The sequence below is a fragment of the Astatotilapia calliptera genome, chromosome 17 (genome assembly GCF_900246225.1).
Source record: "Astatotilapia calliptera chromosome 17, fAstCal1.2, whole genome shotgun sequence".
NCBI classification, from domain to species: domain Eukaryota; kingdom Metazoa; phylum Chordata; class Actinopteri; order Cichliformes; family Cichlidae; genus Astatotilapia; species Astatotilapia calliptera.
The window spans coordinates 25265953-25281718 of NC_039318.1; the positions used below are offsets into that span (position 1 = coordinate 25265953).

Sequence of the window (15766 nt, forward strand, 5' to 3'; positions counted from 1 at the left end):
TGTTCTGGAAAATGATGATGTTTTGTGATAAAGTATGCATACTTGCAGGCAGGTGGGTGGATATAGCTGTGTGTCTCTGTCCGTGTGAGTGTGTGTCTGTTTGTTTGGGTGTGTGTGTGTGAAAGTGAGAGAGGCACTGCAGATGCTGAAGCTTTATTGCTTATCAAAAGCAGCTGTTCCATCCACAACTATATTTGTCACATGCTCAGAAAGTGTTGCCCCAGAAAGTAGCGGTGCCCCACCCCCACCTGAGATTTCCCTGGAGGTATCTCCACCCCCAGGTGGGTATAACCCTGATGCCTCCCTCTTCACTTGCCCCAGAATGTTTCGCACTTTTTGCTGGTCACACTCACATCACGTGTTCGTTTGGTGTGTGCCATCACAATTTCATTTTTTTTAATTCACCGTGCGAGGCCTGAAACTGCACTGTTCTTGTGGAGGTATGATCACTCAGCACACAATGTTCACACAAGAAATTAGTTTAGCTGCAGCAAACCACCCCACTCACTGTGCACACATCCACATGCCTGCACTGCTCTAGATGCACGTGCCTTGATTCATGGAGCTGTTACTAAGTCATGCTGTGGCTGTTTTTGTACTCAGCTGTATATGTTATCAAACAGGAGGTCGATGAGGGATTACAGATCCCGGGCTTTACTGACTCTGTTGGCTCCAGTCAACGGCCAACTGTCCCGATTTACTGAGTTAGTAAATCCCTGCCTCCTTGATCACTTTACAGTATAGATATGCAATGACCAGATAGCTTCTTCACTGACATTTCTGATAAAACGCCAGAATACCACTAGATTCCTTTAATGGAGATTAATTTGTGGACTTTAAAGCACTGCTCTATTCCTGCTGGTTTTCTTTCAGTCTGTCAGGTCACTTCTTTAGCTCCAGATGAAATATTTCAGTGATGCATTGAATTACTTGCCACATTCATTCTGCTAAAAGGACAATCCTATTGATTCTGGTGATCCTGGGATTTCTGTTAAAGCACTACTATGAGGCTGACACTTGTCCTTTGTAATAATATGACCCAAACACTAGTAGATGGATGGATATTAGATGCAAGTATTTCAGTGATACTCAAGAAAAATGCAACTGCTTTGTTGATCTTTGCTGTCATTTGGTTGTCTTCTCATCTTCAAATACTATAAAAATGAAGCACCACCTAATGCAGTTTGGGATTTTACCCAGACTACACAATAAAACTAAATTAACAGAGCTAACAATACCAGGCCATAGAGCATCCTGTATTAATTGAGGGAAAAGTGGCATAAAACAAAATCTACTCACCAGGAAAAACTAAACACTGAACAAGTAAGTGAGGGATGATTGAGAAGGGCCTGCTAACCCTAAAGCATACCCTGCTTTGTCATCTTTTTCTTCTAAATTGAGCCACAGTTTACAAAATAAACATCTTGCTATGCTAACCCATATTTATAAGTGAAAGTGTTTGCTGAGGTCTTATATTAAGAATATTATCATATTGTCACAGACTTAGATACAGTATTGTTATAGTGTAGTTTTCTTTATTAAGGACCAGCGAATACACAATCCCAGTAGGTGTATAAGATACATATCATACATATTACTTAAGCTTTAGACTCATCTTCCTGCCTCAAATATCGTCAATTTCAGTCTATCTGGTCATTAGCTATTTATACTCATCTCATTTGAGCAAGCATTGTCTTGTGAGGCTTCGTGTGTTTGTGCTCAATGCTTGCTGCTCCAGCCTGGCGCTTTGTCTGCTGTACAGAGGCAGTAGCAGAGGGGAAAGAACCAGTAGAGACTGATGGGAAGAAACCAGAATCCACAGAGCCTGTGCCAGTACAGGCTGTGGTGGCTCAGGAGCCGTGTCCTGCCGTGAATGGCTCAATCCAACCACAGCCTGGTGGGGTTGGGGTAAAAGAGCAAGCAGAGTCTGCTAACTCTACTTTAAAGGAAGAGGGCACTTGCTCTCCCCCACCACCTGGTAAGTATGCTTCTTTAATATGAAACAATCCCATGTCTCTCAGTGAAAGTGCATGTTTTACCCCTCTTGCTGATCAAAGCAAACACACTGAGCATTGAAATAGTCTTTTCAGTTGCACATTACAACTGCACTGCAGCATGGCAAAAGCAACCTTTAAGACAAGTTTCTTTTTCTTTTTACATAACTTCAAAAATATTTTTACTATCAACAAAAAGATAATAGATTACTTTGCTAAGTCAACATTGAACTTCACTGATTGGCATCATGCACTGACTTCTCACTTGTTTACTAAACAGTGCAACCCTAACTTTGATTGCATGCAGACTTCAAAGAAAAAACAACAACAAAATTTATGAGTTTTCAGATCCAAAGAGTTATATAAAAAGATAAAGTACTGATTAGGTTGAGAAATGGCAAAATGAAAGTGATGCAGTTTATTTGCAAGGTGAATCATCAAACTTAGTTCTTTATAATCCAGAAACAACAAGGCAAAAACATGCGAACATCAAAGTACTGACAAACAGGCCGCTTTCCTTGGATTATTTTTCTTTATGTAGAGGAAAGATGGAGCTACTTGGCTTAGCCATGAGCTTTTTTTTACCACTATGTGCTGCTTTGAGGCTGAATTTTATCTGATATACCTGTTTGTGTGTGTGTGTGTGTGTGTGTGTACACACACTTTGACGCTAGTCTGCTTGTGCTTTTGTTACGCCAGACTAAGAATCATACGGCAATACACACACAGCTATGACCTCACACTGTTTCACTCTACAGTACAGCAGTTAGGGGGTTTTGTTGTGCACAAACCAATCCATCAAACAACTTTTTCATTCATGTCCAAGAATTGCATGACACAGTTGTCTCGCATGTGGTCATTGGCCTTCTTGGCCTCGTGCTTTTATGTCAAAGTTGACCTGCCAGTGATTGACCTTGAGTCTTTTGATAAGTGGGTCTATTTGTCAATGACAACCTTTATTCCAGATGATGCTAAACCTGCAGCCACTACCTCATCCCCAACACCTCAACCAGGTTGGTACCAATAACAGACCTTTTCAAGTTCCTTATGGTTGCCATAAAGCAATCGAATTAATCATAGTAAGTGCTCCCAAAATATTTCAAGCACTTTAGCAAGATGGTTGAAGGAATAGCAGTGTTAGGTAGTTTAATTATTGCTCCTGTACAGGAAGGAAATTAAGAACTACAAAGTGAAATAATAAAATCTTCCTACAGTGGTGGTCAGGAGTTTACATACACTCATCATGGGCATGGATATCTTGGTCATTTTGGGATTTTAATGTTTTAATGACTTTAAAAAAAACAATAATTAGTTACAAAAGGTTGAATTTAATTTTGATTTAATCGTATCCACACAGGGTAAAACAAAAAAAACAAGCTAAAATATATACATATGTCCCTTTCTGGCTTAATTCAATTTGAATATTTGACTACTTTTCTTGGCAGAATTGCTAGTTGATTGTTTTTAAGCATAGTTCACAAACCTTTAATAGGGTTGAGGTCATGGCTTTGGGAAGGCCATTCCAGAAGCTTATAGCTAGATAACTTTATCCATTTCAAAACCAGTTTTTATGTGTGTTTGGGATTATTGCCCCATTTCAGTAGCCAATTGTGATCAAGTGAAGTGAAGTTGAAGAATTTGGAAGTAGTCTTTCTTCATTATTCCACAGACTTTTTGCAATATACGAGTTCGACTGGCAATCTGCAATTGTTTATGATCCCAATTTGAGTTGTGGCTCTGCAATTGACCCCATGTGTACTAGAAAAATTCACAAATAAATTCAAACTTGTGCACCCTGTTCTTCTCTTTTTAATTCAACATAGATGTATTCTGTATAATCATCCCACCCCTGGAAAGGTTTTTCAAAAAAATCATTAAATATCCTAAATTACTAGGATGTTCTTGCCTATAATGGTTGTTTGACCAAAACTGTAATTCTCTGGTGTCTAATGTGCTTTACGGCTTTATAAGTACACACATTTTTAAGTCTGGTTTAGGCATTGACAAAAGTACCCTTTACAATCTAAATGATGTAAATATTTAATACTGATGTGTCACATCTGTAAACTTCAGATGTATGTCTATGCTTGTTGACATACATGTAGAAAATGTGTGATTTCTACTTGCAAACTTGCACTGCATAATTTCTACCTGCACTTCAACCTTTATTTCTCTAAGATAACTAAAGATGGATGTGGTAATGATATTTTATATGCATGTATCATGCAAAATATACACCAAATAAATCACTGTATAAATCACTGCACATGCAATACAAATGTGCATGCCACTTATGTCTTCAAGTGTTAATTCAGCTGTCATAATTATATCACATATACAGATGTGTATAGGCTACTGGGGTTTTTTTGTTTTTATTTTTTTTTCTTCATTTTTCTTTATTATGTTTTCAGTTAGTTATGATCCTGATATCAGTTTTATTTATGTGAACATACGATTCGGGTTAAAAGGAGCTGTGCAAACACTCAACCTGCGATTTCTGCAATACTAAAAAAGCATATTTCGTATTTCTATGTCAAATGAATGAGATACATTTCCCCAGGCAGTGTGTCATCTCTGTTAACAACATATTAGTTATAAAAGGTGCAATCAAAAAGTTCTACACCTAATGAGCAAAATTTTAAAATTGCTACTTTTCCCTTTTTTTTCCCTCGACGCCTCTTCCAGTGCTCCTGCTTCACTTTATTGCGAAAAGTATCTGCTCTTTTTCCTTCACAAGCATATGAACTTGAGTGAGATCCAATTTTTAATCCATAGGGTTTAATATATATTATATATACATTTGGTTTAGGAGTGCATTTATGGAAATTTCTGAAGTGCATTTGTGCGCTTGCACCACTGCATCTGACGCTTTACATTGTGATGAACGGCTTTCATGCAGCTGCTCGCCATGGAAACCCCTCTCATTAAGCTCTCTAGGCACTCATCATGACCTAATCTGAAGGCCACATTAAGTTAGGAGATCTGTAGCAACTGGCTCTGCAGAAAGTTGGCGACCTACCACTAACAGTTGACTGTGATATATTTAGTAGTGAGGAAATTTCCCAACTGGACTTGTTGCACAGGTGGCATCCTATCATGGTACCATGCTGGAATTCACTGAGCTCCTGAGAGCTTACATGTTTGCAGAAGTAGTCTGCATGCCTAGGTGCTTGATTTTATAGACCCGTGGCCATAAAACTGATTGGAACACCTGAATTCAATGACTTGGATAGGTGAGGAAATGCTTTTGGCAATATAGTGTATGTTTGGAGTTTGTTTTTGCTGGAAGAAGGACACTAATGCAAATTACATCATGTTATGTAATTTGAAACATTACATCTACGTATTCTTTTTGAAGCTTTTGTTTTCTGTGTCAGTATTAGTGTTGGTCAGTTAGTTTGGAACATTTTGGTTAACTTCTAAATAAAAGAGAAAAACAGCTTCCCTAAACCTTTGAATGTCCAACCCACACTGTTGTAGCCACAATAATCATCAAACTACCGGCAGTAGTTATATTTATAGTGATTAATTTCGATTATAACTCTGTTTTTTTTTCCACAGAGGATGCCAGTTCAACCAAGAAACTCTCAGTTGAGCTGCCTAGTAAGATCCCACCATTTTAGATCTTTGACCAAGAAGCTTATTTTAAATGATTCAGTGGCTGAGTGTGGAAAACATGTTGGAGACATGTTTATCTCTAGGTATTTTGTGTGTTTGGAAGTTAGCCTTTTAGCAGAAGAAAGTCAAAATATTCAAAACTCCCTTGCTAACGAAAATTTCAAACAGCGTTCACAATATAGTTTGAAACAAAAAACCAAAAAGAAGCACTCTGACCTTTAAACTCTGACCTTTCAGAATTCCTCACTGCTTGCATACCTTTAACTGCTTGTCATCGTTTTCTGAGTGTGTGCTTGCTTCAGTGGACTTTACAGTACTATTTCTTACAATATGCTGTAAATTTCTCTCTGTCTTTGTTTAGATGATAGCGTCCCTGTGCCAGCCATGGGGAGAAAGGACTCAGGTAATAAAGTGGTAGCCCTTACACTTCTAGAGAAACTTTGTTCGGTTTTATTTGTTTCAAGAATATTGCGCGAAACGTGAAAAAGATTGTTTTATTGAAGTCTCCCCAACTCTTTGTGTCTTCACATAATCATAAAGGACATAAAGTGGGCTTCAGAGAAATAAATCTTTTTCATTTTCATTTAGAAGGTTTAAAATTATCACAGAAAAGCTAACAAGATTTTGTCCATGGTGAAGTTTCGTAAAGTATTAACACAGTGCCCAACAGAGGTGAATCACAATCATATGGCAACAGCATTATCTTCATTCATACCTCCAGGATCCAAAGAAGACTGCAGTATCCAGACAATTAAGAATTTATAAACCCAGTTTTTCTTTAATAATAATAATAATAATAATAAAAAGTTAGGTGCTGCTTGTTCTATTTGCATATCTTTCATGCTTTCCATGTTGCAAGCTGAGATCCTGCTGCTGTGTGAGGTGTGAGTGCTGGAAGTCATGTGTGTCTGTTAGTCTTTCTGTCTGTCTTTGTACCTCTGGACTGGTAAAAGTAAAAATTTCAGATGAGAAGTAAAAGGTGGGTGCTACGACTCCTTACTGTACTATTTGTAGCCTGTGGCAGAGGAGAGCTGTGTTTCACGTAGGTGATCTTTTTCCTCACTGACCAGTGTGGTCTCTGGGAGAGGGTCAGGCACCAGACGAACTGGACAAGCTCGTTGACAACCCACCGCTCTCCACCCTGCTGATTGAGAGACCCCTGAGTGGTGCTGTCACTGTTGGTGAGTAATAGAATGAAGAAGAAAGAAGATCTGAGGAGGGACTTCAAAGGGAAACCTGCAAAAAAGGAAAACTGTATCCATCTGACAGATTGCAGTAGGCATAGGATTTAGAAGAGCCAAGATATCTTTCTTTATTTCAGCCTTATTTCAGATCACTGCTGGTGATGCTAACTTTGACTTATAAGCATAAGTAGAGACACCACTAAGCTGGAAATGTTCTTATCCCTCAGTTCCTCAGGCCTGAAACTGGTTGCAACTTCCGGTCTCACATGAAAAATTTATATGCTCCAACTGTACAGCGAGTGGTTGCTGGGTGAAACTGGCTGCAAAGAGGATGGTGAACCAAAAATGTCCTTGTGATTGCTTTGGTGACTGCTAGAAAATTGCAGCAGTGAATTGCCATTTTCGTGGAAAACGCACACGCCCAGCAACCAGAGCTCCCGACAGAGTGTTAACAAATATGTTAATTGATTTTTCGTTTATCATTTTACTGTTACACCAATAGCCCCAGTACACATTTTTTAATCAATGTACCGGTACATGTTTAAAAATACTGTATACACCAATTAACAATAGCTTGCCTTCATTTAAGCTTTCCTTTAAAAATGCATCCATTAATGAAATGTACTCACACATAGAGACCACTGCAACACATCAACTTCAACAGTTAGATGAAAGGAGACTTTTTTCTAAAAGAAGCAAAAATATGCTGTGTACTTTTCACTGTGACACTGATATCTAAGTTAAAACAGTCTCTGCATCTGTATTTGTATACAATATATGAATGCATGCTTTTTTTTATGTTAGTCTTCACTGGTACCCAATTACACTTTCTCTTTAATCATATCAAATTTTTCTGTCCAAAGGTGGTGACATCACCTTTGTTGCCAAAGTGGAGGCCAAAGATCTTCTGCGCAAACCAACTATCAAGTGGTTTAAAGGGAAATGGATGGATCTGGCCAGCAAGACAGGAAAACATCTACAGCTAAAAGAGACCTTTGACCGACTCACAAAGGTATCCATGTACCCTCACCTTCTTTAGAAGGTATGTAAGCAAATTTTGTGATAACGTTACTCTTATACAAACTTTTATCAGGTCCACACATTTGAGATGCACATCATCAAGGCCAAAGATAACTATGCTGGGAACTACAGGTGCGAGGTCAACTACAAGGACAAGTTTGATAGCTGTTCCTTTGACTTGGAAGTTAAAGGTTTGTCACATTGTTAAAATACTTTAGAACAAAAAAAATCCGCCACAAACATAAAAATTGCATACTATGTGCTGATACTGTTTTATAGAAGCTGAAACGGGCTCACAGAATATTGACATTCGATCCGCTTTCAAGAGAAGGTAATAAAAAGACCTTTATGAATGAGTCAGCAGGACCCTTATGGAATTTGACAGAATTTCTATGTTTTCTTTTCAAAACAAAGCATTGTTCTATTATAGGATCTCTAATATTCTATACATACTAATAAAGACACCTGAAAAAATGAAGATAAGAAAAAGTGCCATTCATTTAGGCACACTGAACACCTCTCCATCAAGTAATGTCTCTGTATGAGATGTAAGCGTGACAAGATGGTTGTAATAATGTCATTTACCTTTCTGCAAGGTAATTACAAATCAACCAGTTCACTCACTGTGTAATTAAAGGCCAACTCTTGCACATTGATTCTTCCTCCAAACAATGTGACTGGAAAGCAACTCAAAGCATCCCTGTTGCATTGCATAATCACAATGTTGTACTTCAACATTGTGGCAATGTTGCCCGGGACAGCTCTGGATGTGTTTTACACAAATCACCTTGTTTCAAGCTTTTATCTGGGAAAAGACACAAAAAGGTCTCTGTGTAAGCACCAATCGTGAGTTAGCTTGGAGCTAATGTATCGATTGAGATCAGAGCTTTTGCTTTGTGATGCTCTTTTACCGTTGTTTTTAGTGCTTCTAGCTTTTTCAGTTCTGATTAAATCTCTATTAATCTCTCCTTGTTAACAACAGCAGTGAAAGACAAGAAGATGCAGGAGAGCTTGACTTTAGTGGTCTTCTAAAACATAGGTGAGAGTCACATCCTAATCCTGAGTGGATTTTGTTCTTTTTAGTATTTTTTAGGCCCCTTTTCTGGATCTACTTTTTTTCTCTTCTTCTTTCACATCGTTTGTAAATTTAATTTGTACACAGTTACTGTATGAGTGGAAAGCACATTTCTTCAGATCATCAAAGAAGCTATAACAGGGGTTTTCAAAGTCCGCGGGCCCCTCTCCTAGACAAATTTAGCTGTCCCCACTTTTCATCTTCATACTAAAACACTACAATATTTTCAATATTGTATAACATGTAATAAAAGATGGACATCGTTACTGTCCGTTTAGCATCATGAACCTTGTGGTCTTGCTTTTTGCACCTAAAAATTATCATATTTGGTCGGAAAGATTAGCTTAGTTAGCTAAGTTTTTAGCCAACAGTAGCAAGTTTATTCACCAAAGTGTGTCTGTAGACTGTATGGAAGCTAATCAACATACAAACAAATTAATTAAGAATTTAACTAAAAGAACTGAAGCATAACTTTTTATTTTATTAACACAATTAGTAAGATTTAACCAGTGAGCAAAACATTTCTTTATCAGTAAATTGCAGTAAAATGCTAAAAATGCTAAAATGCAAACATATTTAAATGGATGAGATAGCTACATAAAGTCCTTTAAAAAGGCCACAAAGACCACAAATATTTTAGAATTCTTTCAAAAATTCTTTTAAAATGTAAAATTATGTTATTATTTTTTTAGACAAATAAAAAAACTTTTAACTAGGAATTTATATTTTTCTACCCAAATTCGAGCTGGACTTCAGAAATTAATGTTCAAAATTAATTTTATGTTCAGAAATGCATGTAAATTTAACTGTACTTTGGCATCTTAATGACAAATAATATTGTGTTTTAATATATATTTATTTGCTTATTGCCATATATATAAAACTGCAAATTTGGAAAATGATGGATACAAATAATAGTCATATATCAGTATTAAAAATATTTCAAATTAAGAGTTTGCATATATTAGTGGATTGACCATTACAGACCCATAACAAATACATATGGTAAATACCAATACTGTTAATTTAAGGCAGCCATCACATAAACCTTGTGCTGGATGGTGGCCTAATAAGTTTGTTAAGCACCGTAAATCAATAAATGACAGATGTTTCTCCTACATTGGACATTTTAAAATTTACTATCAGACCTTTCTTATATCTCTCTGAAAAAGTAAAGCATGTTATTGGAGTTAACTTTCCAGATTTACAGAACTATTTGCCATTCAAAACAAGAGCTTTTAATCCATTAAAATGTCTTTTTCATTATTATTATTATTATTATTTAGTTATCTTACTTTAGTTATCTATTATCTTGGTCATCAAAAACCAACGTAGATGTTTAGTCGACATTAGAGAATGGTTTACAGAGGTTCTCACAGAGCACTGCATACACAAAAGTTTGGTCACTTGTACCCAAGCATATGTGGAAACTATAACACAGTAATTTAGTCACAGTAACCTGGTGCCAAAGTGCACCTTCTCCAGTGGGAGGTGTGCCTTACAGCTTGAAAACCTCTGTGCAATAGCAAAAGCTACTCCAGTGGTTCAAAATAAACACCATGATGCATTTTTGAAATACATTGCAGCGTGTGAGTACAAGACCTAGTCAGTGACCCTGCTCACTGACAAAATTATATATTTATTTTGGGCTTGTCTCTTCTTCTCCCCTATACATTCAGAAATCAGAGGTTAGTAGAACGAAAACCATAGGTATTAAAATGATTAGACCTTACTGCGGGTGAGTACTGTAATCCTGTAGAGTCCCCAGCATGAAACGTAGCTCTAGGTATTGGACGAGCAAGAGTGTTGGCCTCCTGTAGTACGGTAACACTTCATTTGAAGGCAACATTCCTAAATGCCCCACCAGCACTCAGCAATGATGGAAATGCGTCTTGCAGCATTGACACTGAGGTGACTTGTCTTCATCAAGCTGTGAAATCAAGTCACATCTTTATGAGGCAAAGAGTGCCATTTTGGATCATTAATGAAGTGCAAGTGGGCCATGGAGAAATGATGCTGTAAAATAGTGTTATCACTACATTGTCGTTTATTTCAGTCTAGAAATATAAGGCAAGCACCACTGTGTTTATTTCAGCGTCTTCATAATTGCTTGAAAATAAACGAATGAGAAACACATGTAGAGAATATGATAGTATTTTACTCAATTCAGCCCCAAGCTTTCAGACATTTGGGAAAAATGTCAATGAAAGACAAGGCTTATTGAATGTTCACTATTTAAAACTAATAAATACACTCATGTCCAGGACGACATGTTTATTAACCTTAATCCCGTAACTCTAACACTCCTTCTGCCATCGTCTAACATTGTCGGAGCATCTGTGATGTGATTAAACCAACCGACCAGCAAACAAAGGGATGGGCCATGTCAAGAGCTATATGACAATCTTTGTTGCAGGTTTCCCTTAAATGCATGCATCCTTCATATAGACAAATCGCACAAAGCTGTTAAGCATTCAATAAGCTAGCATCTCTCAAAGAAAAAAAAACCCTTCCACCTGATTGATCTATAACTGTTCTTGTGTTTTAACCCTGATAAAAAGAACTCCTCCCCTTACTGTTTAAAGAAGCCTCCTCTTTAATCCTTATTTAATTGTTCATCTTCATCCTTCAAAGCATGCTATAAACTATGAAAGCAAGTTAGAAAGCCTTATTAGTTTTTTATTTGCATTTTATTCAAGACAGTTAAAACCTTTGGGGGCAAGCTGGCTCGCAACAAGGAGCTCTTTTCAAGTCTTAGCTAGCTTAGGTATAAAATAATGTACCTGAATATTAATGTAATTAACTGACAACTACAATATGTAAATATCTGTTTTTTGCACCATGAAACAACCCTCAGTCATTAAAATTAGTGATCTAATGATGATTTAATGACTGCAGAAAATTACTAGAGACGCAGAAACAAATAACACTGTTTCATCCAGGAACAATTCAACCAAATCCCTTTGCAGGAGAAAGTGTCCATCGACAAAAGGCTTTTTGATGATATAATATAAAAGACAATGGAGTTCCGTCCAGCTGAGCTACAATCCTGTTTAGCCTTTTGTCTGCAGATGCAGACAGTAGAAAGAAAAAAGTCTCTGCATTAAATTGCTCACAACTAGGTTTGTGGTTTTCTGTGTCACAATTGCTATAAACAGATGTTGCACAGCTTTTAGTGGTTTGAGAACTATATTCAAAAGAAAGCAGACATCACCATTGCTTCTACCCCCCAAACTGGCCAAATAAAACAATGTATAGATGAAAAAAATGAAGACAAATATATAAGCTGGGTATAACTAAAACAAGAGAAAGAGACGTGCAACAGAGGCTCCCAGCTAGGCTCAAGCCAGGAGTGTTGGAGCTACTGGTCTGTGTCCCAGCTCTTAAGGCAGGCCACCCTGATATTAGGATTATTATTATGATCCAGATGGTTATCTGTAGTTGTAGTTATCTGTGATCTGTATTTGTGTTTCAAGGTTCTGTCTTGATTAATTCTAAAATGGTTAGACACATGAAAAACACACAGACCTTCCACAAGTTAAAGAGCACCACTGTTTTGTATTAACTGCGCTGCTACCCTGTTAACAAGTAACTTCAGAGCCAATGTGAGCACACAACTAGACAGCTCACCATGCCCATCCTTTTGTGTGACATGTCCTGAAGAATGCTCTGCAGAGAAATACTGTAGCATGCTTAAACCAGAAACAGGAGGAAAACCTCACAGTGACTGCTATATTTAATTAAATCTCCTGACTACATCAGTATGAGGTCATTGAGTGATTCCTCAGGACACGTTGCAAACACCAGCCAATAAATCCTGCCCTCACATCGTTCCTTCATATTCGGCACCGCTAGGGAGCACAAACAGCAGGATGACACTCCAGAGGTGGATGTGTGGGAGATCCTGAAGAACGCCCGGCCAGATCAGTATGAAAAGATTGCCTTTATGTACGGCATCACAGACCTGAGGGGTCTGCTGAAGAGGCTGAAAAAGATGCCTAAAGAGGAGAAGAAGCTGGAAGGTAGATAAATCAGTGCTCAGCTGATGCATATTAATATTTATCTCTTTTCAGACATTAAGGTCTTTGTGGTGGTTTTTGTTTTTTTGTTTTTTTTATCCTGCTGTGACTTTAGTTTTGTCTTTTCAAAGCTTTTGCAAAGAAGCTGGACCCTGCATATCAGGTGGATAAAGGTGGAAAGATCCGCTTAGTGGTGGACCTGGCTGACCCGACAATTGAACTGAAGTGGTACAAGAATGGACAGGAAATCAGGCCCTCGCCCAAGTATGTAACGACCTTTTCCCTTATTGATCAGTTCTTTGTCTTCTTGGGTTCAGCACTGCGCAAATAAAGTGCATTTTATGTATTAAGAAATGCACTTTATTTGTGACAATTCCTTCCTTTACCAGTCCTCTGGTAAATGTTTTCATTCTGTCACCAGCCTAAAGCACAATGGTTCACATGTTTCATTGCACATTACTCCACACAAACACTGGTACAAATACCCCCAAAAGAAACAAATCAACAGTCAACAGTGGCATAGTAAGACATCTTGAAATATAACAATGCAACATATCTGCAGCCAGTTTAGTCCACTGCACTGTGAACCATTGCCAGCTGACCTCCAGCACACTGTAACAGTCTCAACTCTAATGTGGCTTGAATATCAAACAAACATGTTAGCATTTTTAAGAATTCAGAGCTACATTTGGGTGTACATGTAGAGTATGATTTCATATGCTGTCTGTAACTGCCATTAATTGCTGTATATGTCCTCCTCTATACAGGAAAAATGTGGTACCTCCTTCACAGGTCTTTAACAAAGTCTGGCTTTGGAACAGTTTTAATAGATACTGGATCACAAAGTATTACCAAAAATCATCTTTTTCGACAAGATTCTTCATATTAGGGCTGAATAGATTTGTTTTTCCAACTATAATGTTTTTGAAAGGATAGAGGAGTTTTTTCAGATTCCTCCAGTGCACAAAAATATGTTTGTACTGGTTTCATTCTTTTAACAGGCTATATCATATAACGTATCTCGCAACAGCGCATTAACAGCAGAGTCAGAGCAATGTTTTTGCCACACTAGATATTTTTGTTTGATTTCAAAGCACAGTAAAGAGACAGAAGAAGAGGCTGAATTTTTCTTTTATTTCATGATATCAGCCTAAAAATGGCATGTAACTGGATAAAGACATGCATATTTTTATTCAAAAGACAAGGCCTCTTGAGATTATAGATTCTCTATAGATAAGCAGTATTAAGCTAATTCTGTTCAAAGTCATCCAGCGTTAAAGCCATCTGGGAGGATATTGCTGTTTTCTGGGTTTGGTCTCCAGGTCTCCCTTCTCTAAAGACTTTCTCCCATTTGCTCCTCTTTCTTGTAACATTGTTGCTGTACCCCTCCAGGCATGATGTTTCTTTGTGTTTGTTGTTTGTCTGTCATATCATGGTGCTCCTTCCTGTCTACCATAATCACTTGCTCTGCACTTCCTGTGCTCCGGCCCCATTCTGGCTCCACTGGTGACCTTAAGTCAAAGGAAGTAAGTCCATTCATCCACTCTCCCTTCTCCATGTCACAGTTTTGTTGTGAGCCTCACCTTTCTGTATGTATTTTCACTTCTGGCTGTGTGCAGCATTTTTAAAGCATGTTGACTGAAAGATCACAATTAAATTTTGCAGCTACTGTACATTTGATTTTCCTAATAGTGTTTATTCTCTGTAATCACCAATTTGAAATCATATGCATTCCTATCTTGGGACCACTGTATGATGAGCGACCTAATTAACGTTCTTCCTGTTTAGGTATATTTTTGAGCATAAGGGCACACAAAGGATTATGGTCATCAACAACTGCTCCGCCAATGATGACGCAGCCTATTCGGTTGTCGCAGGAGATGAGAAATGTAGCACAGAGCTTTTTGTCAAAGGTAACGTGATTAATTGATCTTTTTAAAACAGCCACTAAGAATTGTTGGCTTAAGGAGCCAATCATTTAGTTTTCTTCCCTCTTGTCCAACAGAGTTACCAGTTAAGATAGTTAAAGGTATTGAGCCTGTGAAGACCACAGTGAACGAGAGGATTGAGCTAGAGTGTGAAGTTTCAGAGGAAGGTGCTCAAGTCAAATGGTAAGACTGAAAATGAAGGATTTAAACATGCTATGACTAACATAATAACACATGAATGCGACTTGTGCTATAAACAAACAAGAAAATCATTAAAAAGTTCAAACTAAAAGCTCCTTAAGGTTTGCTTTGTTACTCAAACTATGTGTATGGTAAAATATGATTTCAACCTAAAAAAGTGTTTGTATTACAAAAAATAGACATTTGAAAGAGCTCAGTAATCAGACACGATATACTGTCTGGCCAAAACAAAGTCACCGCCTGACTTAACTTAGCTGGCATAACTATTATTTTATTAGAAGAGATAATTACTGCAGTCATAAATCGGCCTTGGCTAGCAACGTGTTATTTACGGTAACACTTACTAATGCATTGAGTAAGTGGTTCCCTAATGTGGTGGTTTTGCCTAACAAACAAGAGATGCCTGTTTCAGTCCTGGAGGAAGACACAAATCCCTCTGGGAGTGTGTCAGGAAGGGCAGCTGATCCAGTGAGTAATTTCCATTTCAGAAGTGTCGGGTTATTGCCCCGCACCAAGAAAAGAAAACCTCTATGGAAATGAATAAAACTACTAAAACTGTGTGAAGAACTGTCCAACCATTATTAAAACCCGGAAGGAATCCTCTCTGTGGAAGGAATGCAGTCATGAAAAAGATATTAAATGATCATGATCAGAGATTATATAAGTGTGCGGTGTAATCCATCAACTGTAGCACTCACAGCTCCTTTTAATTGTGAAAGTAAGAGCA

General features: G+C 37.7%; 1 protein-coding gene across 16 annotated transcripts in view; it reads left to right on the forward strand.

Annotated features, from left to right (window-relative positions):
• Positions 1-15766, forward strand: part of mybpc1 (myosin binding protein C1) — a 35862-nt gene that overhangs the window by 7829 nt on the left and 12267 nt on the right. For 2 of the 16 annotated variants that reach the window (XM_026147570.1, XM_026147576.1), the window contains exons 3-18: positions 210-281; positions 1763-1978; positions 2960-3007; positions 5556-5597; positions 5974-6015; positions 6683-6793; positions 7660-7808; positions 7890-8007; positions 8096-8147; positions 8799-8855; positions 10571-10579; positions 12747-12913; positions 13042-13174; positions 14428-14436; positions 14699-14823; positions 14916-15021. In XM_026147570.1, the coding sequence (XP_026003355.1) occupies positions 210-281; positions 1763-1978; positions 2960-3007; positions 5556-5597; positions 5974-6015; positions 6683-6793; positions 7660-7808; positions 7890-8007; positions 8096-8147; positions 8799-8855; positions 10571-10579; positions 12747-12913; positions 13042-13174; positions 14428-14436; positions 14699-14823; positions 14916-15021 (1456 nt within the window). Of the gene's footprint in view, positions 1-209; positions 282-427; positions 441-1762; positions 1979-2959; positions 3008-5555; positions 5598-5973; positions 6016-6682; positions 6794-7659; positions 7809-7889; positions 8008-8095; positions 8148-8798; positions 8856-10570; positions 10580-12746; positions 12914-13041; positions 13175-14427; positions 14437-14698; positions 14824-14915; positions 15022-15766 lie in introns of those variants that run through there. The other 14 variants (XM_026147571.1, XM_026147573.1, XM_026147577.1 and 11 more) reach the window with 14 other exon arrangements.